The sequence below is a fragment of the Anser cygnoides genome, chromosome 4 (genome assembly GCF_040182565.1).
Source record: "Anser cygnoides isolate HZ-2024a breed goose chromosome 4, Taihu_goose_T2T_genome, whole genome shotgun sequence".
NCBI classification, from domain to species: Eukaryota; Metazoa; Chordata; class Aves; order Anseriformes; family Anatidae; genus Anser; species Anser cygnoides.
In genome coordinates this window covers 46,698,731-46,725,124 of record NC_089876.1, presented here as the reverse complement: position 1 = coordinate 46,725,124, position 26,394 = coordinate 46,698,731, and the positions used below count along the sequence as shown (strand labels likewise).

General features: G+C 39.4%; 1 protein-coding gene across 3 annotated transcripts in view; it reads left to right on the top strand.

The window, feature by feature from the left end:
- The first annotated feature begins 3,177 nt into the window (after positions 1 to 3,177).
- Positions 3,178 to 26,394, top strand: part of LRBA (LPS responsive beige-like anchor protein) — a 397,410-nt gene continuing 374,193 nt past the window's right edge. For all 3 annotated transcript variants that reach the window (XM_066996727.1, XM_066996728.1, XM_066996726.1), the window contains exons 1-2: positions 3,178 to 3,315; positions 3,557 to 3,975. In XM_066996727.1, the coding sequence (XP_066852828.1) occupies positions 3,757 to 3,975 (219 nt within the window). In that variant the 5' untranslated portion in view covers positions 3,178 to 3,315; positions 3,557 to 3,756. The remainder of the gene's footprint in view (positions 3,316 to 3,556; positions 3,976 to 26,394) is intronic.

Genomic DNA, 26,394 nt, shown 5'->3' with positions numbered 1-26,394 from the left:
AAAAAGCAAAAAATTTTCAAGGAGAAATACAGAAATATAACTATAAAGATTTTGTTAGTGGCCAGCAGTAAAAAAGCAAAACAAAACAAACCCAAACCAAATTTATAGACAAACAGCAGTTGTATATACATTGCTCTTCTGACAAAGGGCATTATTATTTACACAACAGTGTTGCCATAGTGGTTATCAAGGCCTCAGCGTAATCCACCGTATGCACACATAACAAAGGGACATTTTTCTCTCAAAGAGCTTACAGCAACAGGTGAATTTAGAAAAAAAGAAAAAAAACCACACCTATATTGGGAAGCATGAGGTGATAATAACATGATTATAAACAGTATCATAAATTGCAATCTGAACACAGCAGCTGCATAGTCAGTGTTGAGTAGACAGAGAAAACAAATTTGAGAGAGATGTTACAATGATCTTAAAAATGCTCAACTCATGTCTGTACATTAAAAGTCAGTCGAGCTACATTTTACTGGGGCAGTCAGGCAGCTGTCCAAATAGATGGCTTTAAAAAGAACTTAAAAAATGTTAACTTGTCAGCTTTTTCCTGACGTTATTCACATTTTTCAGATTACACGTATTTCCATACAGACCTTAAGAAGGATTGTAGTTACTGGAGCTCTTGAATTCACTCCAGTAAAATGAGGACTGAGTCCTCAAACTAATAAAAATAAATCAATAAATTTGTAGAAGTAGCTTTGAAAACTTCAGAAATTAAATTGTTTTGCTTATCAGCATTTTGACTTCCAAAATAGCTGGACATTTGCTTTTCTTCCTATTCTGTCTCTGCCATATTTGCCCAGATACCACCTTTACACAGATGGGCTTGATCAGAAAGTGTGGCTGGGCACGTGGAAGAATACCACACATTCTTACAGTCCGCACAACTGAAAGCCAAATGTTGTACCACTGGTACTGGATTATAGCACACTAGGACTTGGAAGTGTGCAAACTGCAACTTGCTTAAACATGTTGCAATGTAACAGAATTTGAGAAGCACACATTATACCAAGTATGTCACATAAAATCAAAAGAATTTATTAAGTATAATTAACTAATTATAATTATTTTTGTAAGAATCACATTAAAATCACACAAAGACACGGATTTTTCTCCTAAATATTCATATCCATATTAGAAATGAACAAACACAAAAAAGAAAAACTTTTATCAAAAGAGCTAAAGATATATATAATCTCCCCTTGGTATTTTTCAAATGAAAGCAGTAGTTAACAGAGAGACACAATGCTAATTAAAAGATGAGTATCTGGCAATTTACATAGTCTAACAGTGTTTATTAGCAAAACAAAATTAGAAATAAGCATTTCCAAGATTATTTTAGAGTAAGTAAGACTTTCCTAATACCTTACATGGGGACTGTTGTTGCTTAAAACCAATATGATGAGTATTACATTATCAGTGACTACTAGCTTAGGTTAGTATTACTGTTTTCTGTAATCACTGTGGGCTGTGTAGGTCTTTATTCAACCTAAGCATTGGGAATGGCAATGCTTGAATAAGAGTAATAAAGCGACTTCTTGGCAACCATAGTTAATTACAAGTGTATACAGGTGTATTATCATGCTTGTATTGCTACGCAGGTGAAATAACAAGGTAATATAAAAAGCATAAAAATACTAACACAGTTGAATGAATTTATTTTTTCCTTAGAAGAATCCACAAAAAAAAAAAAAAGGAAATAAGTGTACTGTATTTCAGTGTGCTAGTTTTTTTTTTTTTCCTACTATAAATATTTTGCTTTAATTTTATTCCTATTTCTAGGTAGGATGAAGAGAATCCAGATTCACCTACAAAACTTTATTCTTTACGTAGAAGAATGGCAATTTTTGTATACAACACAGTGAATATCTGAAGAAAACAAAAAGACCTTTTAAGCTACTCAAGCAAAAAATGCATACAAAAGCTTTAAGGCAACCATCCCAGGACTAACTCAAAAAGGAGCTGATAGTTATTCCACAAAGTCCGCTTAAGACTCAACTGTTCAGTTTTATACGAAAGATGCTCAAAGACTAGAGGAACAGACAGCAGAATTAAACCCTGAAACAGATTAGAGGAACAGTCTATGAGCTAACAGAATTACCGTGAGAAGCAAATCTTCTTTCTCCTGAAAAAAACACAAATATAAAAATCAGCACTGGGGAAAGATACGTGGCTAACTCTCAGGTCACTAAAGAATCATAAAATCATGTTCTATTTCGTGTTGCGGCCAATTATTAAGAAATCATAATTCCAACGCTTTAACAAATAATTGAATGTAATTACGATGGGAATGACGACTGGCTTTGTCTGTAATCCAATCATCTGGAAATGCCGTTGCTGCCTGCTGAACAGCTGGGGCAGATGCCGAAGCCCCGCTCAGACCAGCAGTCTCGTTGGACGTGCGCAGCTCAGGACCACCTGAGCGAACAGGTTGAAGGAGCAGACCCTCTTAATAACTTGTTAGCAGGTACTCGGATAACTATCAGAGAAATACCTTTATGTAAAAGGCCGAACTAGAAGTTGCTTGCTGAGGTACGGTACACCTACGCCCGGAGCTGTCCCCTCAGAGGGCAGCACTGACGGGGCACCGGTTCCCGTGCTCTGCGGCTCCCGGGAGGCGGGACCTGTTGTTTTATGTGGAGGTTATGAGCGGGATACGGAGCTGACACTTTTACTTTTTGTAAACGCAGCCGTACCACGGCACGTTCAGCGACCGCATCCCGAGCTGGGACCCCCCACGTTTCGAGACGCGACCCTCCCGCTTCGCAGCACGCACCCCAGCCATTTTAAGTCGCGTTTCGGCCGCTGTCACCGCTCACCGTGAGGGGTTCACGGGCGAGAGGAGCGGCGGGCGCCCTCGCAGCGCCTCAGGGTGCCCTCACAGCCCGGCCCCCTCAGCGCCGGGCTCCCCCCTCAGGCCGACCGCCCGCCTAACGGCCGCCGCGCGCGCTCCCGCCGCTCACCTGGGCGCACCTGGGCGCGCGCCCGAGCGGGCCGCCCGCCCGCGCACCCCCCTCTGCGCTCCGGTGTCGCCCCGCCCGCGCCCGGCCGCGCAGGCGCAGGGCCCCGTGGGCCGGCAGCGCTCCGGGGGCCGCGCGCTGTCATGGCGGCGCGGGGCGGCAGGAAGCCGCGGCGCTGAGCGGGAGCGCGGCGGCTGCGAGGCGAGGCGAGGCGCCCGGCGGGGAGCCAGCGGCGGCGGGGCGGCTCTCCGCTGACAGACCGGGCGAGCCGCCGCTGCCCGGGGGAGCCTCAGCCGCTTCTCTGCGGAGCCGGAGCCGGGCGTCGGGGCAGCCCCAGCCGCCCTCGGTGAGTGCGGGCGGGGGGCGGCTGCACCTGCCCCGGGCGGCGGCTGAGGGGAGAGGGCGCGGCGGGCGGGTGCGGGGGGGTGGGGGGGATGGTTCGCGTAGGGAAATAAAATATAAAATAAAATTAAAAGGTAGGGGGAGAGCCCTCATCGCCGGCTCGGGGAGCGCGGCTGTCACGGCGCGGCGGGGCGGGAGGTGCCGGGGAGAATAACTCGGCAGGAATAACTCGGCTCGTCCTGCAGGGCCCTCGGTACCTGCCGCGGGGCAGCCGGCTGCTGACAGACGCCTCCTGCTGAGGGGAGAGCCGGGCGCGTCCTTCACCCTGCCTCCCGTCCCTCCCCCGGAGCCGAGGGGAAGGAGCGGGCTGCGGGTCCCCTGCCCTCCTGCCTTCTTCCCGGAGCTTGCCACCGGCGTTTCAAGGCGTTTCAGGAGCGAGCGAGCCATGGCGAGCGGAGACAAACAAGTTGTGCAGCCAACAGGTGATGGTGGAGGAGGAGGAGCGGGGAAAGAAGGAAATGCCGCTGAAGGGGGAAGTGTGCTGCAGCCTCTGAATCCAGGAGTCCCCATCCGAGGCATCAGGATGAAATTTGCTGTGCTGACAGGACTCGTGGAAGTCGGCGAGGTGTCCAACAGGGACATAGTCGAAACTACGTTTAATCTGGTAAGTCGATTGCTGTTTCAACTGTGACAGAAAAGAACAGTATATGTGTGCAGAAGAATCCCATGCTTTTTTGATGTGATTTTTCTGTCTTTAAATATCTGTCTGCATGTTTGTGCTTTCACCTTACTGCACTTCAACTGGGTTCTTTTCACTTCTGAATTACAAAAGCTGAAGACATAGCATATGAGCCTCTATATACCCATTTAAACTTCAAGTAACTTAACATCAGGCTTAATTTGCCTCAGAGAAATTGTTGCTTTAGCTAGAATTGGTAAGTGTATTGTGATGTTTAAACATTCAACAGGTATACTGAACAAGAAAGTTAAATGTTGATGTAGTAACTCAAACTGTCATCAGAACACATGTTGTTTTCAGCCAAAACAAGTTTTCCCATGAGGATGTTGATGTCCCTTTTTGCTTTCTGTTTGCTTTGAACTCGGATGTTCTGTCCACAGGGAAATGGGGCAGGAAGCAATTCGTTTACGTGCTTTACTGACTTTGTTTATTGGGAAAAGTAGAGCTTGATTTCAGTGCCCCCTTTTTTAATGACTTAGATAGTTTGATACTGTTTTTTTAGTACAGTAGAAATGTCTTTAATACTTCAGATCTCACTAAAAATTGAGTATACTACCTATTTATGTCTAAGCTACAAATGTAATACGTGCTCTTAAAAGTCTTTGGGCTACATTTAAAACTATTAGGCTACTTGTTAAAGATTGCTTACTGAAGGACACCAAACATTAGGAGAAAACCGTCTTTATGTTTACAAAGACACTCTGCTGTTATCAGAAGTCTCAAAAAATCTCTTAAAAATGATCATTGTTCCTCCTTCTTGTTTTTAGTGAGCACCTTTGACTTTAAAATAGCATGGCTTCTGACAAACCAGGAAGTGAGACCACGTAATAGTGCGAAGTGTGGTAGAAGGAAGGTTGATGCAAAAGGCACATTGTTTTTTAAATGCAGTTGGATTTTCTGTTACTCTTTTAAAGAATACTTTCTTTAGTAGTATTCTGTAACTTACATGTAGGTTTTAGTGGCTATTAAATACTTACATGTACACCGTTGCCTGTTTTTTAATGTTATCTTCTTGGATTATGATAGTGTTTTTTTTAATATTTACATAGTAACAAAATATAATCCTATAATTTGGCTGAAAGTCGAAACACAGTGGAATTGCAGTACTAGCAAAAATGAAGGAGGGTAGACATTATATGGATGCCTCACATAGGAGCAGGTGATTGAAGTTGCTTAGAGTGCACTTGACAATTGTTTTTAACAAAACTCACTGCTCAGATATGTGAATGGGAGGTTTAAAAGGAAATTCTGGCCAATAGTTTATGATTTAGGGCACGTGTAGGGGCAGGGAGAACTTTTCCATGAGCGTGTTCAATTTTATTTCTTCTGGCATGCCCTTTTGAGAGAGTATACTGGAAGTGTACTTTTCGCAGCAGTGGGAAGAGGTGCAGCAAAACAGTAAATTTAAGAGCTTGTTGATTCTGGGATTCTTTTTCTACTCTGTTTTGGACAAGAGAGAAACTAACATTTAGAGAATCCTTGATTTTAGATTTATGAGGACTGCAGAATTTGACTTGTAGGCTTCATTCTTCTGGATCTTCTTATTCCATTTAGAAGATAAGGAGAGTTTCTTGCTCTGGAGATTCTTGAAATGAAGTCTTTTTCACCTGATGTCAAAGTGACATGACATGCCTGACCTCTGAGAAGATTCTCCAGCCATTCCAGCACACCTGACTGTGATGTGGGAGGCTAAAGTTCAAGCCTCTGCACCACTTTTTATTATAAGAGCAAAACCACTCAGTTGATACCTATCATAAAGCAACTAATAATTTGGTAGTAAGGCTGCTTTACCTGCGTTATGTAAGAATGCAATATAATTTTTTGGGGGTAGTATCAGAAAAAGTAGGTCCCTTGATTTTTCTGAGTCTCAGGTAAACAGATTAACTGTTGGTGACTTATCTGGGGAGAGAGAATCTCTCAGTATTCTGTGGTTTTATTGTAACTGGAGTGCCAAAAAATCAAACCAGCCAACAAACTCAGAGACTTTGTTACAGAAAAGCATTTATTTTCTGGAGTTCTTGCTTTATTTATTTAGGAAAAAAAAACTTTTAAGCTGACTTTTTGGCTTTTCTTGGATATGAACGTAGCGTAGTAGATGAAAATCTGAAACATCAGTGCCTCTCTACAAAACAGTACTTATGTGTCTGGCATGGAGTTGTGCCTCTGTTCAGTTGTTAGCTGTGACCTCTTTGTTTTGTCAATTAATACCTCCAAAACCACACTGATCAGAAACCAAGGCATGTGGGGCGTTGGTTGGCAGTGGTGCGGTTTTTGGTGTACAAGTGCACAAAAGAGCCATTTCTTCTGGGAAGCAGTGATTCTTGGCTATGGCTTTAATGACAACCTGTTTCCTTGTAGCTTTTGAAGTGAATTTACTCTTGTGTATGCAGGTTCAGGGGGGTATGAAAATCATGTTATGTTCTGCCATTGGTAATGGGGTTAAGCCCAAAATATCCCATGCTATTGAGTTTCATTCAGTTCAGTGACTCATAACTGCACTAGCTCAGCGGTGTTAGCAGCTAGCTTCCTTCTTGTACTTTGAAAGGAGGTGATATACAGTATTTGGGGGATTTTTTGATCACTAAAGCGAGATGTCTTCAGACCAGACTGAAGGAAGGGCTGGGCAAATCTCTGTAGAAAGGTGTGACTGCATGCTTGCTTTTTACCTTTCAGGGTGGTTTTGCTCTATGAAGAGTTTCTTTTTCACAATAAGGTTAGCTGACCTATTTTTTTTTTAACTACTTGAGCAAACATGCTGCTCTTGATTCTGTTCTTCAAGTTTGCTGAGCACATGCAGGCTACGGTGAATTCTTTTGTTTTTGATGGACAATCCAGACAAACCCAAGGTGCTGCTTTGATGTTCCTCGTCTTAAGGATTTACAAAATTGTCATGCTTTATATGTAAAAGACCCAAAAGGTCAAGAATTTGAAGTGCACAGTGATTGACTTGCTGCCTGTTAAAGAAATGTAAGCTCCCGTTGTCCCAATTACTTGAGCAAATAACTTGTTCAGTCCAGCGGTGTTGGATCTTGGAGCTGAGAGCCAATTATAACACTTTCTCTGTCCAGCAGTATAACAGAGTGCTTAGTGAACTTATGTCTACCATGCATCAAAAAACTAGTAGCTTCATTTTATTGTCTTTGGACATGTTACTCTTCAAACTTATCAGCTCTGTTTTGGTCAGTGTTCTCTGAGAACCTAGTTTTCCAGTCCACCTTAGATGTGGCTTTGTGTATTTCAGCATTTCTTCAAACTGAGGAGGAAAAATGCTGAGCTTAAGGAAGCTTATTTTTCTATGACATTGTTTGGAAATGTATTCTTGTTCAAGCATTAATCTATTATCTTTCTGATACACACTAGGCTAAACTATGGGTATATATTGCCTGTTCCTTTTGCATTATGTTTTTAATTGACCATGGTTCTTATTTTTTTTCTTTTGCTCCCCCTTAGCTTATTAAAATAAAAAGCCTCCTGGAAGGAGATGATAGAATGAAAAAAGAATTGATTTACACAGAGATCTGTTATAAACTTAAAACAGCTATGTGTTTTTTGTAGTAAAAGAGAAATAGAAGTTGACCCCTTCTTCTATTGAAGAAATTTCAGAAAGAATAGTAGAAATAATTCAGCAATTGGTAAAACTTTATTATAATATTATTTATTTAACGTTCTGTGATACCGGTATCAGAGAAGGCTTTTAGGATCTGAGGTTTTCAAGTTCAGAGAACTCTTTTCTAGGTCTGTTCTCCAGGCTATACAACCTGCACTGGAAATATAGGAGGCCGTCCCTTCAGAATCTTTTCCAGGTCAAAATTCTGGATGGAGCTTCTGGTCAGCTCCATTCTCAGCAGGCTTGTCTTGTGTCATGTGTTGATGTTATGTTGTTTCCAAGTTATTGCAAGTTTCTAGTTATATATAAAACTTAGGTCACTGCATAGCCTTGTCTTTCAGTAGGTAAATGACTGACAGGTGTTCTGTTGGTAATGAATGCTGTGCACACAGGGGTTAACTGTACTGAGCTTGCAGGAGGAAATAGATATTCTGGCAAAATTCTGCTATGCTTCAAGCAGACAACTATACAATTATTGTCTTTCTCTGGGGTGTTGGTGCAATTCAGTTTGGGGAGTTCATGCCAGAATTTGCTCAGGTCTCAAGCTGACTAGTGTCTAGGGACATCAGATATTCTAGGCTTTCTGCTCCTCTTTAAGGAAATGCCACACCTTGGACTAAGTCTTTTTCTTAAATAAGCTTTAGTACTTTTAATTGTTCTATTATCTATAATATAGATTTGGTTATTTGATGTGTTTTTTTTCCTCTTCCTCCTTAGTCTGTGTTGCAAAGGCTGTTGCTTTTAATGTTTTGTCCTTCTTTTCAGTGAGGAGCGTGTGCTGCTGCTTCTGATTCCATTCACGTGTTAGGAGGTCCTCACCAAGTTTCTCCCAGTGAGAATGTACAAATGAGTTTTTTTTCCCTCCAAAGATGATTTAAAACTACCTGAATATGAAGAGCAAAGACTAAGATTACTTTATAAACTTCATTTTGTCACCTCTCTCATTGTGCCAGAGTTCACTAAAACCACAAACAAAATTCACCTTGAAGGTTTTGAAAATTCTTACTGGTTACTTTCCATTTTTCTTTTTAAAGGTACCTTCTTCCACAGCCTAGTTGGCTTGCTTTATAGAACAAATGAGATGGATGTCAGGACTAACTCTTATTTGCCTTCTGCTGATGTGCTTTCTGCTGTGCTTTGTCATTTCTCCATTGCTGTTTTCTGCGCTATAGCCTCTGTTTACCTGAAAGCTAATGGTATCACATGCTGACACAGCAGGTTTCTAATCTGATATGAACGCTTCTGAAACGCTTAATATAACGGATTTTATGAACTAAAAATTTCCTTTATTCATCTTTGGTCAACAAGAGTCTTTTTGCATGTATTTTTCTTGTAGAAAATCCCCAAAGCTAATGCTAATAGAACTAAATGTATTACAGTAGTCAAAAATGTGTCACAAATGTTTCCATAATAGCTGGTTGTTTTGCCTACCTTGATGTGTATTTTAATAAGTGTTAGGGTTTATTTGCTATCTAAACTTAGCCACATTGATGACAAGCAAGAGGAACCAGAGTTTCTAGAGCAGCACTGAATATTGTGCATTTCTTAATACATGCAGTCTTCCTTAGCTTACCGGGGAGTGCACCTCTGGCTACAGTTATCCTAGTTCAGTCACTTCTGTCCATTTACAGTATAGATGATAAGGTAAGTCTGTGGATTTAGCTAGGTCAAGCTTGTAGTTTAAAAAAAAATAAAAAATGGACAGTCAGCTGTCCTAGCAGTCATGTATAGTTTTACATGATTTTGTTTTTTTGGTAAATCGGTGGAATTCCACCAAAGATCTGTAATACTAGTTTCCAAATCTGTCTCAATGTTCTTCTTACGATGTCCATCAAGTGCAAACTTACTTCCCTTTCACAATGGGAGGCTAGTGCCCAGTTTGGTGAGTGAATTTAGACTACTTAATTCCAGGTCATCTTCATGCTTTTGAACACACCTAATTTGGGGATCCAGTAACAAAAGGATAATTCTTGTTAGTTTAGCTGAGTAAATAAGCCGAAGAGATGTCTTTCACCAAGCTTTACCTAGCTCAAGATTGTTAAGCAATGGGAGTCACTTGTCCTTTACTTAAAGTAAGGATTACAGACTTCCATCCTATTAAAATACATTCTGAGTAGTTATGGGTATACTTACTACTGATGTGATGTCAGTTCTTTTGCGTGTGTGTGTTTTAGGTATTTATGCAACTTGGAAATCACTTTGTAGTTAGTGGAAATACCACCCTGCATAATAAGGGTAGGAATTTGGGGAACTTTTGTGGTCAATCAAGAAATGCGTGGAATGTAGTGAGTGAGATGGTAATGGCAGTCTGGGTATGCCAAAGCTCCATGCTGAAGCTATGGAGTTCAGAAAATAATTGTCTAAACTCTGAAGAAGAGCTGATTTGTACTTTGGCTGTGGCATCAACTCTGCGACTGCAGCTTAAAAAACCCTGTAGGAGGTCAAAATATTGAGGGGAAAAAAGGCCAGGTAGGAAAATGTTTGTTTTCTTGTTTTTACTCTAACTGGCTAATTCTTATAGCTTCTCATGACCAACCTGAATTTTCACGTCTGTGAAAGCCTGTGCGCTGCATGCACAGGCTTGTGCGTAAGCACATAGCATCCTGTGCTACCATCAATAGGCTCTGTACGAACCTAAGATAAAGCTAAAAAGGTAAAGCAGAACCAGCTGTTTATATATATCATGTCTTAATAATGCAATATTTGATGAAGACAGTTTTTAATTATCAGTCTGTTTCACAAGTAAGCCTGTTTAAAATGAGTTCATAGCATACTTTCAAATTCCTCTTTGGGGGGATACATCAGTTCAGTGACAGTTTTCTCTAGCTGATATCCTTTAACAAAGAAGAGAAAGCTGGTTATTTGTTGTGGTAGCTTAGCTCTCTCTAAATAGTATTTTGTATCACCTCTGTCAGAGAAGCTGGGCTGGGTGGACCCTTGTGTGACCTAGTAGTGCAGATAGCATGGCAAAGTAGTGGCCATATGGACTGGCTCAGGAACAGCATTTGCGGATTAGGGAATAGAATGAAATTAGTCAAAAGCATCAGGGAAATAGGTGGATGGCATGTCAAGGTTGGTACAAAGGTTGGACAATGCAGAGAGAGATAAAAATAGGTAATTATTCATGTTCGTTGAAAGAGATTGGAGGAACGAACCAAACGTGCAGGTTCAGAAGGAGTGTGGGTAAGGAGTAGTTTTATGAAGTGGCTGTTTTGGACTAATGTTGTGGGCTGAAGAAAATCAGGGATAAGGAAGTTGTTTAATTCTTCTTTAAGGCTGCGTTGGTTTGGTGAGGTGTTTGGTACTGAGTGACGTTGGGTTAGTCAAATGTGTGTTCAGATGCTTAAGCTTCCTGAGAATCCACTCTTCTGAAAATCAGCATGTGTTTTGGTGTTCAGATTGCAAGCCTGATGAAAGATAAAAATGAGCATTCTCTGTGGTTTCATTCACTGTCTATATTTGTTTTGCCACCTATTGGGGAAACTGCGGTCATTCTGAACGGTATCCTGCTCGACATGGTGTGCTGACTTTTATTTTTTACTAGACAACTTAGTAACTTCAAGTACTTGTAACTTCTGTCTTTACAGAGTCATGAAGTTCTCTGTGAGCCTTGAGGAGGTAGCTTTGATTCATTGCACAGATTAAATAAGCTGTATGGTTTAGTCATTAGATGTGAAATAGCTTTTTGCCACCTTCAGCGCTTCTGTGTATAAAACTCTAAAGTGTCTTTTCTGTCAAATTCAGTCTTCCGTGTGTTAAATTTATGCATATCTTTTTAAAGAACTTCTATTTATTTTAAGTGGGTCAATCTGGAAGAAAGTTCTTGTTCATAATCACTAATTACAGTTAGCTAACTTTCTGCCATTCAAACCTCTTCTCCAGCCCCTAGAGGCCTTTGCCGGCCTCTTCATAACATTTTGCATGATGGGTTTTTGGTATTAGCTTGACCTAATTACTAACGTCCCAATTTAGGTTACACTTCTGCTTTATACAATTCTGGATTTTTCTGTTAGACTTGGTGTCATGCTAAAGCATGTTACTGCCTGTTCAAAAACTAGTTAGGTCATCTTTTTTCTTTTCCTTTTTTTTTTTTTTTTTCCCTCTGGGGAAACCTTCAGACTTTGTCCATCTGGGAGCTCTGGCCATTTGCCAGGAATCTGAGGGCTCTAATTTGCGTAAAACAGGATACTATTGCCACCTGCTTTTTTAATACCGTGTGTGGCCAGTGGAGACTGCAGTTTCCAGTATTCAGTGCTCCATATTTAGAGCAGATAGCAATCGAGATCAATCCTTGCACAACTGCTGTAATCAAATTAGCTAATAATGATGCTGCATGAGCAGTTGCAATTGTACCTTTTCCTTAGACACTGCAGTCCTTGTGCTGATGCTGGAAGGTCGATGTAATTTATGAAGAGCTTGCATTTCTACAGTGCTTTAGATTCCAAAGCTTTTCAAGTAGGCATCAATAGTTTCTAAATAGAAACTAATTTGTGGAGAGGAAAACCTAATGCCTTCTGTTGCACTGTATTCCACTAGCGCTAACTGGAGGGCTGGGAACAGCTACGTCCCAGGCATGATTTTCTCATTAATAGCTGCCTTGAGATGATACTTAAATGAGAATAGCTAGTGGGAATAGGGTGTGCTCTGTTGCCTTCTGTAAAGTGCTCTGCAAGCTTAAACTGCAAGTCTCTTTGTAACAGCCTGCATATGAGTGGTTCTGGTGGTGTTCTTGTTACATACATTTAGCTGGAAAATTTCATGTGCATTATACAGAAAATTCAGATCACGCTGATTATTTTTGGCATGACTGTTAAGCTGGATGTGAGTTGCTTAGGCAAAAATCTTTTCTTTTATGTTGATGCAACTGCAGAAAACAACACTTAAAGAGCTACTGGGTTAGCTTTCCTTTGCAATTGAAAATCAAAACCAGAGTCATGACTCAAGACTCATCTGCTCCATGGGAATGTGTTGTCCCCCCATTTCTCCTCTGTGCAATCAGCAGTTGTTCTCTGTGAGGTGGACAGAAGTAAAGAGAAATGGATTAAATCAAGTCTGTTCTATTTGCCTCACTTAGACCCTCTGTATTTCTGGTTTTATAGTGGGCTAGTCCTCTAAAACAGTAACTGCAACAATGCACAGAGTGACCTGTAACTTAATTATTCTCTCTTCTGGGAATGCCGGAAAGGTAGGAAAGCACCAGTAAGCAGCAGGTAAGATGGTCACTGCAGCTTGAGAGCACTTTCGCTTTCAGAGGAGCAGCAAGAGAACCAATAGCATCTCTCAGTTGATTGAGAAATATGTAATTATAGGGTCCAGGATGATGAATGTTTGCTTGATAAACCTCTCACTAATTGGTTTATTTGTCAGGCAATGTGCAGGTTTGGGTGGGAATTGCGCTGGTTGCTTTCCCAGATATGATTGGTATGGGGTTGGGGGTGAGCTGTTTGGCAGAAGGTAAACTCTGTTGCTGATCCTGTAACTTCTAAATTTTAGTCATCTGTTATTAGAAAAGTCTTTAAGTTAAGCAGAATAGGATTGCTAGGATTAAAACTGTGTTCCTAAGAACAATTGTGTTTTACAGGATTATAGATTCAGGAGGACCCTAGAAGCAATTAGTGGTTTAAAAAGCAAATGCACACACAGTCAAAACCAAAAAAACCCCACCCACAAACACACCAAAGAAAAAGTTCCTTGTGCAGAATCGTAGATATAATCTCAAAAAGAACACAAGTCAATGACAGAATTGTTGATAAGCCTTAAAACAATGCAGTTGAGGGCGGGGAGAGTAGGAATCAAGTGACTAATGTTGGTAATGGTGCATGACTGTTAAATAAACAAGTGGAAACTATCAATGCAGTCAGCATCTGTCTCCTGCTAATGTTTTTGTTGAAAGTAAGCATGTGATTTGTCTGTAGTCGTGGTTGTGAACTTGGCTGAAAAAAACTTGAAAGCTTTTCTTTTTGTTCTTCAAATAGTATCTTAGTTCAAGTCTATGATTTGGTTCCAGTGTATAACTTAAGTGTTTTAATACCTGACTTTTAGGTATCTGATACGGAGTTTGAAACTGAGCAATTGTGACTGCGTTTCTAGAACGTGTTTCAAAGTAGCTAACGTGAGATGGAAGCGCTGTATGTTTAATGTATTGCTGATGCTATAGAATAAGAGTACTGAGGTGCTGGGAATGGTATTTTGATCTGGATTGTATGCTTTGTACTCTACTTCAGAATGTCATCTTTGGAAGCTGTGCTGTTCTTAGCACTTCAGATTTCCTTGCTTTAGACTCAACTGCAAGGAGGTTGCAATCTCAACAGTCAAGTGCCGTGAAAGGGGTTCTCAGGCACAGAAATTGTCCCAGCAGCTTCCCATCTTTATGCAAACAGTGAATGCCCATGAGGAAACTACTGGCTTGTTTTCTTGCCCACTTCTTCATCCAAAGTAGGGTGCCAACATTGTGCCATACTTAATAATCTACAGTTTACCCTTGCAGCAAGACACTGCTTTGTCCTTTCTGTGCTTTCTGCCACTCTTCCATGGCCTGGCGTCAGCTGCTTTTATCCTGGGTCGCAAAAGTGAGTCCTGAGCATTTACTGGGTTCTGTACTGGGCTGGGGAACCGTGAATACCAGTGTGCTGCCATTCCTGTGGATGAGTTGGTTGGCAGTGGTAGTGCCTTTGGGGGAGATTCTTACTCTGTGACTCATCGGAGACCTGGCAGTAAGAACTTGTGCCCTTTCTGAGCATATCTTTGAAAGTGAAATGTATATCATGCACTGGGAATTTTGCTGGCGTAGTAAAGTCTCACCTGTTCAGGAAATGAAAGCTACCCTGAATTCTGTCAGCAGGAAGAGATTCAAGTTCTTTTGTCAAAAGTGCATAGCCATGGTGCTATAAGTGACCTGTAAAGGGAAGTTTTTAACACCTCCTCTGTAAAGACTAGACTCATACGCAGCAAAGAACGTCGTATTGATGGGTATGGGATACACTTACTGTGTGCCTTTGTTGGCAGTGCTTTCGACTTCGGTAGCACTGAGTTGGAAGTGATCTTGATACTTCAATTTCCTGTTCAAGGTTGGTGTATATGTAGAGGGAGATGAGTAGCTTTAAATGCTTATTTAAATTGTTGTTTCTCAATTTCACAACTTCTAAGAGTCAGCTTTAGCATTTCCTGGAATTCTAACTACATCTCTAGAGAATTGTTTCTCAGCTGTGTCGAGGAGTTTTGTATATCAAGGATACCTCTAAATGGGTTTGGTTGCTTGCGACCACCCTGCTCGTGCTGGAAAAACTGCTTGAAAGCACATATAGATCCCTGAAACAGCTATTGATCACTGTAACAGTGGGATCAAAGCAGAGTAAAAGGTCTCCCAATCGCAGTGAGTTCATGTAGCTTCCCGTATTAAATGACCAAACCTCAACCTTGATCAACAGTTTTGAAGGCCAAGATAGCTTCATTTTAAAAAAGTTAATAGCTTGGCTGTGAGAAGTTGTTAGCTCAGCATGGGAGTTAATTATCTCTGAATGAATTGTGATATCAAAAAAAACCAGGAATGAAATTATGTATGGCCATTATATTAATGGAATATTAATTACTCAAGCATGGTTTTGTCTTCAGGCAAGTCGTTTGTTTTGTGTGATGTCTGTAGGATATGGTTCCATGTTGTGATGCTGTGAACAAGCAAGGTATTTATCCAGTTGCTACCTTTGGTATTATGAAGTTGTAGCATACTCTTTGGTATACATTTGTGTTTCTTGCTTGAATGATTTCTATAGCAAATATGGGTGTTATAAAAGCAAGGAGCAAACTTACTTTTATTTGTTAATTCTGTGCATGTGGCAGGGCCACTAAGAGTCAAGCTGTGCTCTTTTCATCCATCGGATGTAATGAAGTTTCTGCAGATTGAATCAAGTCCTACTTGCTCCGAGTAGGCAGTTGTGACTGATGAGGCACGTTTGGTTAAATATAAGTTTTCCAGGAAGAGGAATGAAGGTCTGGATTTTTCTACAAGATTATAAGGATGCATAGAGTAGCAAGGGACTGGAAAAAATGCTACTACTCTTCAGGAGCTGTTTGCTTTGGAAGCATTCATGCAGATGACTGCAGGGAATTGGTAGAAATGAAACTAGTGATAATTCTGGATTCCACAGCACTATCATATGTGATATAAACTAAAAGTGCCCCAAGGCAACTGCTTGCAACTGTTGCTGCTGATGGAAGATGCCTTCTTCCTGGGCTCTGCTTTCTGTGCACATCCATCAGGAGATGCTTCACAATTGCTTCTTGGTTCTAATGGCAGTAGAAGTCAATGACAAGTTCTCTCTCAGTTCACATTTTTGCATAATTTGTTCATAATATCTATCACCAACAATGTTGTGGTTTAACCCGGCTGGCAGCTAAACACCACACAGCCGTTCGCTCACCCTCCCCCCTCCCTCTCTGGGATGGGGGAGAGAAACGGGAAAGTGAAGCCGGTGAGTTGAGATAAAGACAGTTTATTAAGACAGGAATATAATAATAACAATAATAGTAATAATAGTGATAATGATAATAGTATTAATAATAATAATGTGTAAGAAAACAAGTGATGCACAATGCAATTGCTCACCACCCGCTGACCGATGCCCAGCCTATCCCCGAGCAGCCGGCCCCCCACCCCGGCCAGCCACCCCTATATATTGTTTAGCATGACGTCAGATGGTATGGAATACCCCTTTGGCCAGTTTGGGTCAGCTGTCCTGGGTCTGTCCCCTCCCAGCTCCTGCTGCACCCCCAGCCTGCTCGCTGGCAGGACAGAGCGAGAAGCCGAAAAGTCCTTGGCCTGGTGTAAACACTGCTCTGCAACAATTAAAACATCAGCATGTTATCAGCGCTCTTCTCATCCTAATCCAAAACATAGCACCCTACCAGCTACTATGAGGAAAAATTAACTCTGTCCTAACTGGAACCAGGACAAACAAATACTGAATCTACGTTGCAAAATCTTTGAACTTTAAAAGTTTTTGCTACTTGATGAATAAAGTAGAAACATTTGGAAAGCTGATGTCCATTTTCTTTCCCCTGTGAACTGGTCCAGATGTAAGCCATGAAACATCTTTACTTCTACTGGATTGCGTGATGTGGGTCAAACTATTAGAGCTCTGTGGTATGGTGTGACTTACTGACTGTTTGCTGATGGGATAATCTGTAAATATATTCCAGGGTTCTAGTAATTTGCTCACTGCTGTTAGCTAAAGTAGTAGAACTTTCACTGATACTGTATTTAGTTTTCAAGGGATGTAATTAACTGTGTGTGTGTATACGTGTATATGTATGTGTGTATATATATTTAGATATTTGTAAACTGTTACAACTGTGATTTAAGCTCTTCAGAAAAATATAGAGACAGTTGAATCAGCAATGAACTAAAACCTGAAATGAGATTACAGATTTTAAAGCTTTAGCATGGGTGGTATTGTTCTACAACTTTAACTATAATGGTGGAGTGTGAAGCTGATTTTGCGTTGATGTGGTTGGGACCTGTCTCATAACAGCAGTTCTTACTGCAGGAAGTTCATGAACACTTAAGCCCTTCTGAAAGATTTTGGGCTGAGGAGCTATTTTTTTTTTTGTAAATCCTTTGGGAAGATGACAAACTTCTGTGTTATGCTGAAACAATTTTTTCTCCCCCAATGTTGACTTTTGCTAATTGGAGTGAATAATGAGAAAGTTGTAGCATCTTTACATGGTGAGACCTAATTGTCAACCACTATGTTATATAATACTTAGTTATGAAAGAGGAAATGAACACAAAAGCTGTTCTTTATGCCCAAGAGGGTGTATAGTGAGTGGCTTCTCTATAAAGGCAGGAAACGGGCTACGTTTATCTTGATGTCTGCACAACACAGCAGCTACACAGAGGAGTCTGAAACCGGTATCCTAAAACCTCAAGTGAGTTTATACTAAACTTCAATGTGATGCTTACTTGAAACCAAGCAGTAGTAGTTGCATGAATACACAATGTTTCCTTTATTTCAGAAAAACAAGCATGAAGAATAACATGTAGCAATAGACATAATAGTAATCATTATTCAATACAAAGAGAATCTAAAAAAAATCATGTTGAAAATACTGAGGCGGTCCTATTTGCTATGCCCTAAAAATGGCAGTGAGAATTGCTTCTCTGATTATTTGCTAATTCTGTGCAATTATGTACTGAAGAAACTTTGCATGGAGGAAGATCTCAAGATGGAAACGAAACTTTTAAGCACGAGTTTTCAAATCTGAAGTAGGAAATGTAGAATTATTTTTACCTGAAGCCTTTTGGAGTTTGTATATGTTACCTGAGGCAGGGGTGCCTCACAGACAAGTGTATAAAGGTCCTGGTTTTGTGCTGCAGACTCTAAGTGGGAAAGATGATTTCCGAGGAAGAACAGATGTGTTGTAATTTGAAGTGTCTGGCTTGCTTTGCTGTGGTGCAGCTGTTGTCACTGCTATCACTGCAGATGGTGATAAGCCATGGCTACTGCCAGCAACCATTTGAGGCTAGAAACAAGAGCTTGTGTGCTATCTACTCCAAATTTGTAAATCTCCTTTAACTGTTCTCCAGACTAGTGCTTGTATATTTGAGGGGGGAATAAAACTCTTGCCCCCTAGAATGATGATTTTAAATTTATGAAAATTTTTGGACTTGATGTAAAGAATTAATGCTAGTATGACGATTCATGGACTAAATGCATGTTAAATGTCGAAATATGTAAATTGAATGATTTCATAACTGCACCATTCTTATGCAGTGTGCGAATGAAAACTGTTTCTAGTTTTTGCAGTAACAGAAGGCATGAGCACAGAAAGTTACTCCTGTCTCCCCACCACACTCTTTAAAATTCTCCCTTAAATGGGTGCATATCCCAGTTTATTTATGATAGTCTTGTGAGGCATTGTTTTTTTTTCTGAATTACTTCATTCAGATATTTGTGGGTTCCACACACGTTGCTGCTCTGAAAATCTGAAATCAGTTTTGTTTAAACACAGTGAGAAATGGAACATAATCAGAAAAATAAACCCTTTTTTTTTTTCACTTCTAAAATGTTATCTCATGAGAGCATCCTTCTGATTACCTGGAATCACTTAGCACCATCTGTAATGCCATATGTAACACAGTTGAAAGAGTGTAATAAATGACGAGGATGAGCACAGTTGAATTAAAAATGGTCTCTTGGCAAATGAGAATCTAATATTTTAGGAATTGAAGAATTTTCCATGGAGAGTTTTTTTTATTTTTCCTTCTGTAGACTGCTTTATTTTCCATAACCCACTGTTTTCCTCTTTGGGTCAGTGCAGAGCTATCTATGGCAGTGGTGAAATGGTTGCCATGGGTAAGTTTTCTCTGAGCGACTGTTGTTACTGCCGGTTTCACGTGTACTTTCTGCTCAGCAGAGGACTGTATTGCTGCTTCAAGGGTTTTTTTGCTGTAGCATTGTCTCTCTGCTTCGGGTGCCCACCTACAGGAGGGAGAACAGCTGCGATGATCTTTCTTTACTGCAGTGGCACCAAGAGTCGTACCAGTCTCCCGAGCGAGGCAGCTAAATTAGGTTCAGACTTTTGCCAGCAGCCATCCCAAGGTGGCACGAGAACTGTTTAAAAAAACAGGCCCTGAATTCTAGTTAGTTGTCGTAATGGGAAATATGTAAAACAAAAAGAAAACCTTGCTTTAATATGACCTTGTGAGTTTGAAAAGTGGTGACATTTAGCAAGGTACCTGCATTTGAATAATGGAGTAGATTGGCAATTATGTTTAAAGGAATTTTGATTTCTCTTTTGCATACCTTATACAAAACAAAACACAAAACTAAAAACCGTTTCAACTGAAATCACTGGAATAGCATCATCCCTAGAATTATTTTTGCAGTGTTGCAGTCAAACATTTTTTTTTTATTTTTTATTTTTTTTCCTGAAGCAGGCTGTCTTTATTCTAGATGCTGAAGGAGCTGTTTTTTTTTTTTTTTTTGGCTTGTCCATAAATTGATTTGTACAAAGGTGACAAAATCTAACTGACCATATTTTGTCGTATTTTGACTGTAGCTTTATGCTTCAATATGTTTACAAATGCGTGGAATTTGTATTTCTTCTATCTGTAATTTTTACTTTCATTTCTGATCATTTCCTTAAACATTTCATTAGGATTTGGTTGTACTGAACATAAACATGTTTCACAAGTTCCTGTACTGTCTTTTGTATCAGAATTTGTACAAAGGAAGGAAAGCAGAGTTAAAATTTTTAGATTGGCATACTTTTTAAATTATGAATAATAATGTCCATATTTGCATCATAGCAGCCTTTCATATTCCAGATGTATGACTGACCAGCTGGGTTAAGGTAAAAGTGTTGTCAAAGACAGCATTGCACATAAAATAAATCAGATGAATGGCAACAAAGATGAAAGAATTTTTAGGTTCATCTTGAAATAAGAACAGTTTCCTAAGCAAGGATGGTACTCTGTGCTTAGTGCTTTGCCAGACAGAGTGTAGTAATAAACAAAAAGCAGGCAACCCTTCTATACTTTTTAAGAATTTACAAGAACAGATTTTATTCACGTATAATAATTGTTGAGAAAATCATATGTGCAGATTTTTTTTCTTTAACATTTTGCATTTCATCTTGCATCCATTGTTACTGTATTTTCCCCCAGTATTATTAATATTAGTCTTTGGTAACTGATTTTTTTCATGTTTTCAGCATTGTGTTAAAAAACAAACTGATTTTTTGAAAGTAAGTTTAACACTATAATTTCACAATATAAATACATTCAAGTAGGGATTTCAGCGTATGAAAAAATGCTACACTTGTATGGCTAAAGTAGTCATTCATGAGGCACTTGTGCCTCCTCAGAAAGTTATTCCCTTGAAGAGGGCTTACTGTGGATAAAATGTTAATCTGCTTTGCTCATGCTGCATAATTCAGTCTTAAATACTAAATAGGAAAAAGTCAGTTAAATTTCAGAAGGAAAATTGAGACTTGGCTAGGCAGAAAAGACCTACCTTCCAAACATCTTAAGGGTATTGCAGAACACTTTGGTTTTATAAACTATATGTTCTGATTGGATTCTCAAGACATGATTGCAATTACAGCAAGAAAAAAACCTGCCTTCATTTACTCAAATACTTGCAGTTTTTAATTTAGCGGTTGGTGGAGCTGAAACAATGTGATGGTTTTGCCAAAACCTATGTTTGTATTACTTGCTTCATTTTTCAGTTACAAAAGGTGAAGTGTTCAATAATACAAATGTGTGCTCACCTGTAATGCCAGCAGGAGGACATGAGAGGTTTACTTTAGGTTTTTCTATTAACTCAATCTGGAAGACACAATGGGGATGTTTACATTGAGAGACCAATCTGAGTTAAGCCTGCAGTGCAGTGTAAAAAAGCCATCTGTAATGTATTTAGTGCACATAAGTCATACCAATTAACGCTTGAAAATACTTCTATTCAAACTTTACAAATTTAAGATGAAAAATGTGTGTAGGATGTTTGCAGACTTTTTAAAAAAATCTTTTTATTTATCTTTTTAGTAAAAGCCCCCAGTTTGGTTTGAGATGTCTGAAGTGTAAATCTGTATAGCTATATGCCTTTAACATCTATTTCTCAGCTTAGGTATTTTTGCCTCAGTAATTGCCAGGTTTCCTGTTCCTCTTATCTATACTGTGTACATCTTATTATTTATTCACAGCTTTCTGTTTCTTTACAGTTTTCTTGTCCCTCTAATTTGTGTCTGAATTTTTTGGTCTTATATAAAGTACTGTTCTTGCATATTATGCAAACCTTATATTCTACAGTGTTACACACATTTGCAGTCTATAGGTATGATTATGGATTTCTTTTTATTTGTGGTCCTACATACAATTGTTAAAAAAAAAGATGTATAAAAAGAAAAGGTGCAAATATTTGAGAGAAGAGCGACGTTCTTCCTAAAATTCAAATACTGAAAGGCTGATCTTGGAATAGCACTTAAAAATTTACATTTTCCAATAAAAGCTTTCTTTAAAAGATCCTCAAGTACAATTTATGAGGCCAAGAGATTATTGTGACCTACTGCATAATATTAGCCATAACGCCAGCTAGTATTTTATGCAGTTAGTCTACAGAAAGTGGAAATAATAAAACTTCACCAAGTGAATTGGGGGACAGCTTGGAAGAGTTGTCAATAAGCCAGCAGTCAGCTAGGTTCAAGTGATAGTTACTTTAACACTGTAAACACTTTAAAAATAGCCAAGTATTTCTTATGAGGTGTTCTGCTGGAGATCTGAAGTTGTTGGAAATGCTGTACTATAATGAGTAACCACTGAGTCTTACGGAGGGAACGTAGCTCAGCCTTGTAGAATGACATGCTTTTTTAAGGGAGTGTATTTTTAGTTGAGCTTTTAGGATTATGTGGAACGCTATGAAAAATGATGCACAAACTTTGCTCACAAAGGGAAGAAAATGCAGTGCTCTACTGAAAGTCCAAGCAAAGATGTTAAAATTGACTGGATGTGTTGAACGGAGCTCCGCTTTGTGCGTTTGGCTTTAACACTGTGTTCTCATCTTTGTTAGGGAAATCTGGAAGCCTGGGTGGTGTGATATCTGAGGTGCTACAGATCTGGTGGGGTCAGAAAGATATTGTAAAGTGTCTAGGGTGCAATAATTGTTCTGCTTCCTACAAAATACGCATTGCCCTGGTGTTAACCTTTTATGTGAGATGTTGGGATGAAGCCGAGACGCTTGCTGCCAGGCAGGAAACCACTGTTGATAGGCAGGGTTGGTGACCAAATGTAGTTTCTTTTGAGGTGGATTTTTATGGGTGGGTGGATAGTCTTGGCTACTAACAAAACTAGGAGAAATATTTCAGCTGATAGAGAGTTTATACGCTTGTCCCCATCAAAGCAAAGTCAGGGAAGGGCACCAGTTTTGATCCTGGTAGCTTCACAGAGATTCACATGACAAGACAAAGAGGGTAACAGGAATTTATAACACAGTGCCTTCCTTCGTATCAATTTCAGAGGATACAGACTGACTGACTTGCTAATATGTTGTGAGTGGGAGCTGGCTGCGCTTCAGTGCTGAGAAAGCGGTGCATGGAGATCACTGTAGTAAGTTTTGGGAGGAAGCCAAGGAAACATTGCAGGGTTTACTCAGAAGGATTACACAGTCAGTCTGATCTGCATCTGAAATATTAGATCTGCTTTGACCCTCAGCGGCTGTGGAATGATTGCTAAGGTGGTGTAAGCAAGTGTCACAACGCAGTGTCTGGTTGGAGGGCTGCAGCCTTTTCCACTAGGTGCACACCACAGTGTTTTAATGAATTGCTTTCCCAGTGTTCAAGGCAGGGAGGGATGTAACTGTGCATCATGGCTTTCCAAAAATGATGTTGCTCTAGAATTAATAATCTAGTTTATGTAGGGAAAGCTTTGCCTGGAGCAACTTTTATATGCTAGCAGAACCCACAGTCCCTCTAACTTTATTTCTGCAGCGATGCTTAAAATACTGTGATTAATAGTATACCCCCCCCCGCCTTTTTTTGTGTTAGTGGCATCCAGCAATAAAAAACAATAAGCTTACATACAATTACATATATCTTAGACATTGAGAGAACATGGCTATTGATATTACCTTTATTAAGAAGTGCATTTAAAATGCCATATGAAATTGAGCTCATTTTGCAATGTATAGAAGTATATATTTTTTTAAAGAGCTGAGGAAATTTTTCTTTGGGAATTAATTCTCTTGGGACAGATGTGTCAAAAAGAAACACACATACAAACCAACCTTTCCTTTGTTTCTAAGACAGAAATACTGTGGTAGTCTGGAGTGATTGGTCTTCTACTTCTTAATGTTCTTAAACCAGAGATTACCAGATCTTCATTTTGGGAGCTTATTTACTTCATAACCACTGTTATGAATCTTTGTGGTAGTACCTTATTTACTTTTTGTTGTTTTCTCTCTGTAATGCTTTATTTTACTTACCATAATATTTAGTAAATGCAAGTTTGCAGTTTTAAACTTTTCCATTACCTGAAGAAAGATCGAGGTGTTATGTGCTACAACAGGAGAGTCTCTCTGTAACCTGAACTAGTGGACAAGTGAATAAGGATGTTCCCTCTGAGGTATTACTATTACTGGGTAAAATTTCAGGTCACAGAGGAACTGTGTTGTCGAATGTCAAGTACTTGAAGTAACATGGCCCATAACTGTTTTTAAGAAGTTATGTTTTGGCTTGCAAGGATCTGCAGGAATGGACGTAAACAATCTGTTAAAAGCTCATGGACTACTGTAAAGTTGAGAGAGAGGAAAGGGAGGGGAAAAAAAAAAGGAAACCTACAAGTACACCATCAAGCTTTTAAAATGATTTTTTTCAACTGTTGACTTAAAAGGATAAATGACAGTTCTGATGGTACTGCTCTTATCCTTTTTTTTTTTTTTTGACTCATTTTAGCAGCCCTAAGACAGTGGATTCTTTAGGATGAGGGTAATTGTATGTATGTGATTGTGCTTATAGATGCTTAAAGTGCCTAAATATTTCTAAAGTTGTTTGTGGATATGATAAGGTTCCTCCCAGATGTATTTGCGGTGACTGATTTTTAGAGGAGTCTTTAGCTTGTGCCGTATATTCACATCTAAGCATGTGAAAGCTTGAGATTTTGCTTTTGTCATTCAATTTCCATGTGTTTTTAAGATCGATATACTGGAGACTTTACACAGACCTTTTTCCTGTTTAGAATCTGTTACCTCAAGTGCCCATGAGATGGTGCTCATCAGTCTTGTTTCTGTGTAGCAGCACATCTGTGTAATTCTGATTTACAACTAAGAATGCAGTGTTTGGTATTGCTGTCTTTCTAAAAGGAGAAAGCAAAACATAAAAACAACAGCTGTCAACATCTTGAATTAATACACAAAATACCTATTACTTCATTATTTTGATATGTCCTGTAAAGAAGGTCCTGATATCCCATAATCGAGAAGATTTATCTGATGCTAGTTTATAGTTTATACTTTACCACTTCATTTTTTTTACTTATGAGTCTTCTAAAAATTTACTTATCCTTTGCCTATTTAGACTTTTATACTTTTGCTGCTGCTGTACATCCTTCTGATTTTCTCATACAGCTACATGAAAGTTTCATTTATAGAAAACATATCCTGCTAGGAATCCACACTGGTGTGTTCTGTTAAGTAATGTCTTTCTATAGGACTTTAATTAGTTTGGGTTGTTCGTTTCTTCACCGTGCCTTATGGCAGCAGTCTATAACAAGTAACACAGAATAGCGGGGCTCAAGACAAATGTCGGGTGGTTATGAACTAAGGCAGGAGGGTACCTTTCTTTGAGCTAGACTCAGTATTAGAAGCTCCAATGCCATTTTTCAATAGTAAACTATGTAATTTCAGAGGGAAGCTAGGGAAAAATAGCAAATTGAGAGGAAAAGATAAGAGTAAAATGTCATCTTATGTCTGAAGTAAGGTTACAAAAACACTTGAAATGGGCTGCAGCACAGTAGAGCCAAACATGTTGTTTTACATTTGTTTCCAGACTGTTTTTATTTTGAGAGCAATAACCTGAATGGTCTTTTGGGGGAGGTCTGGACGAGAACACAAGTGTACTCCCGAGGAAGGAGTTATCGATATTGATAGGTATGAAAACAAGAGTTGCTTGTATGAAAACTGGATTGAAGTGACTAGCATCACTGTTATGATTGGTTATGTGAACACATCAGTTATAAAGAAAATATCTCTTAAGTATTAGCAGAGATTATAGGCCTCTGCAAACTTTTTTTGCTTCTATGCGGTGATCGATGTTCCTTTTGTGTGTCTTACAGGCTTTATTATTATTATTATTTTTAATCTCTATAGCTTTGACCAAATCAGAAACAAATCAGAGAATGTTGAAAGCAGTATTAGGCCATCATAGAAGATAAGATATTAAGGTGCTTGAGGAAAGCACCTTGACAAAAAATGGTGAATCATCTGTACTGAGGTGATAATATGTGTGTATGAATTGTACAGGGAGAAGAGAAATGATTTTAGGAAGAAAAGGGAACAAACACTTTTCTAACCTTCGTGGTGAGCAAACAAGCCTACAGAAGGGAAACTTCTGTGGTACAAACGTGTGTGGAAAAGCTGAATGAGGCTAGGGGCTGTAAGTACCAGCGTACACAGAAGAGGAAACCAGGGAGAGCTATAATCAGAAGATACTTTCAGAAAAGCAGTCTTGCCTTCTCCTCTTCAGACTCCAGCACTGATTTTAGGTTTTTTCTTCTCACTATACTGTTTTCACTGTGATAAAAGTCTGTAATTGTGTTCATTGTATTTCACTGTATTTATTTGCTCTCAAATGTCCTTCCTTTTTTTTTTTACATCTTCAAATTTGTTGTCTTCTTTATTTTTTTGCATGCTTTCCTGAGTACCACTTCTTCAACCTTACATATCTTTATACTTCTAATTCTCCAAAAAACCAACCAACCAACCAACAAAACCCCACCTTCATTATAGAATTACTGTAGCTTATTTTCAATTGGAAAAAAAATGAATTGAAATATTTTGTTTTGAAACATTTTGTTTGACCTGAAATAATGCTGCTATGCTTCAGGGGAGTTGGTGATTATGGAATCAGTTGAGATTGAATACAAGAGAAATCTAGAGGTTGTTATTTTGGTGCCAGAAAGATAGTTCAGCTAGAAGTAGGGTCAATATAAGTGAGACTCCAACTCATGTGGTAACACAGATTTTGCACAT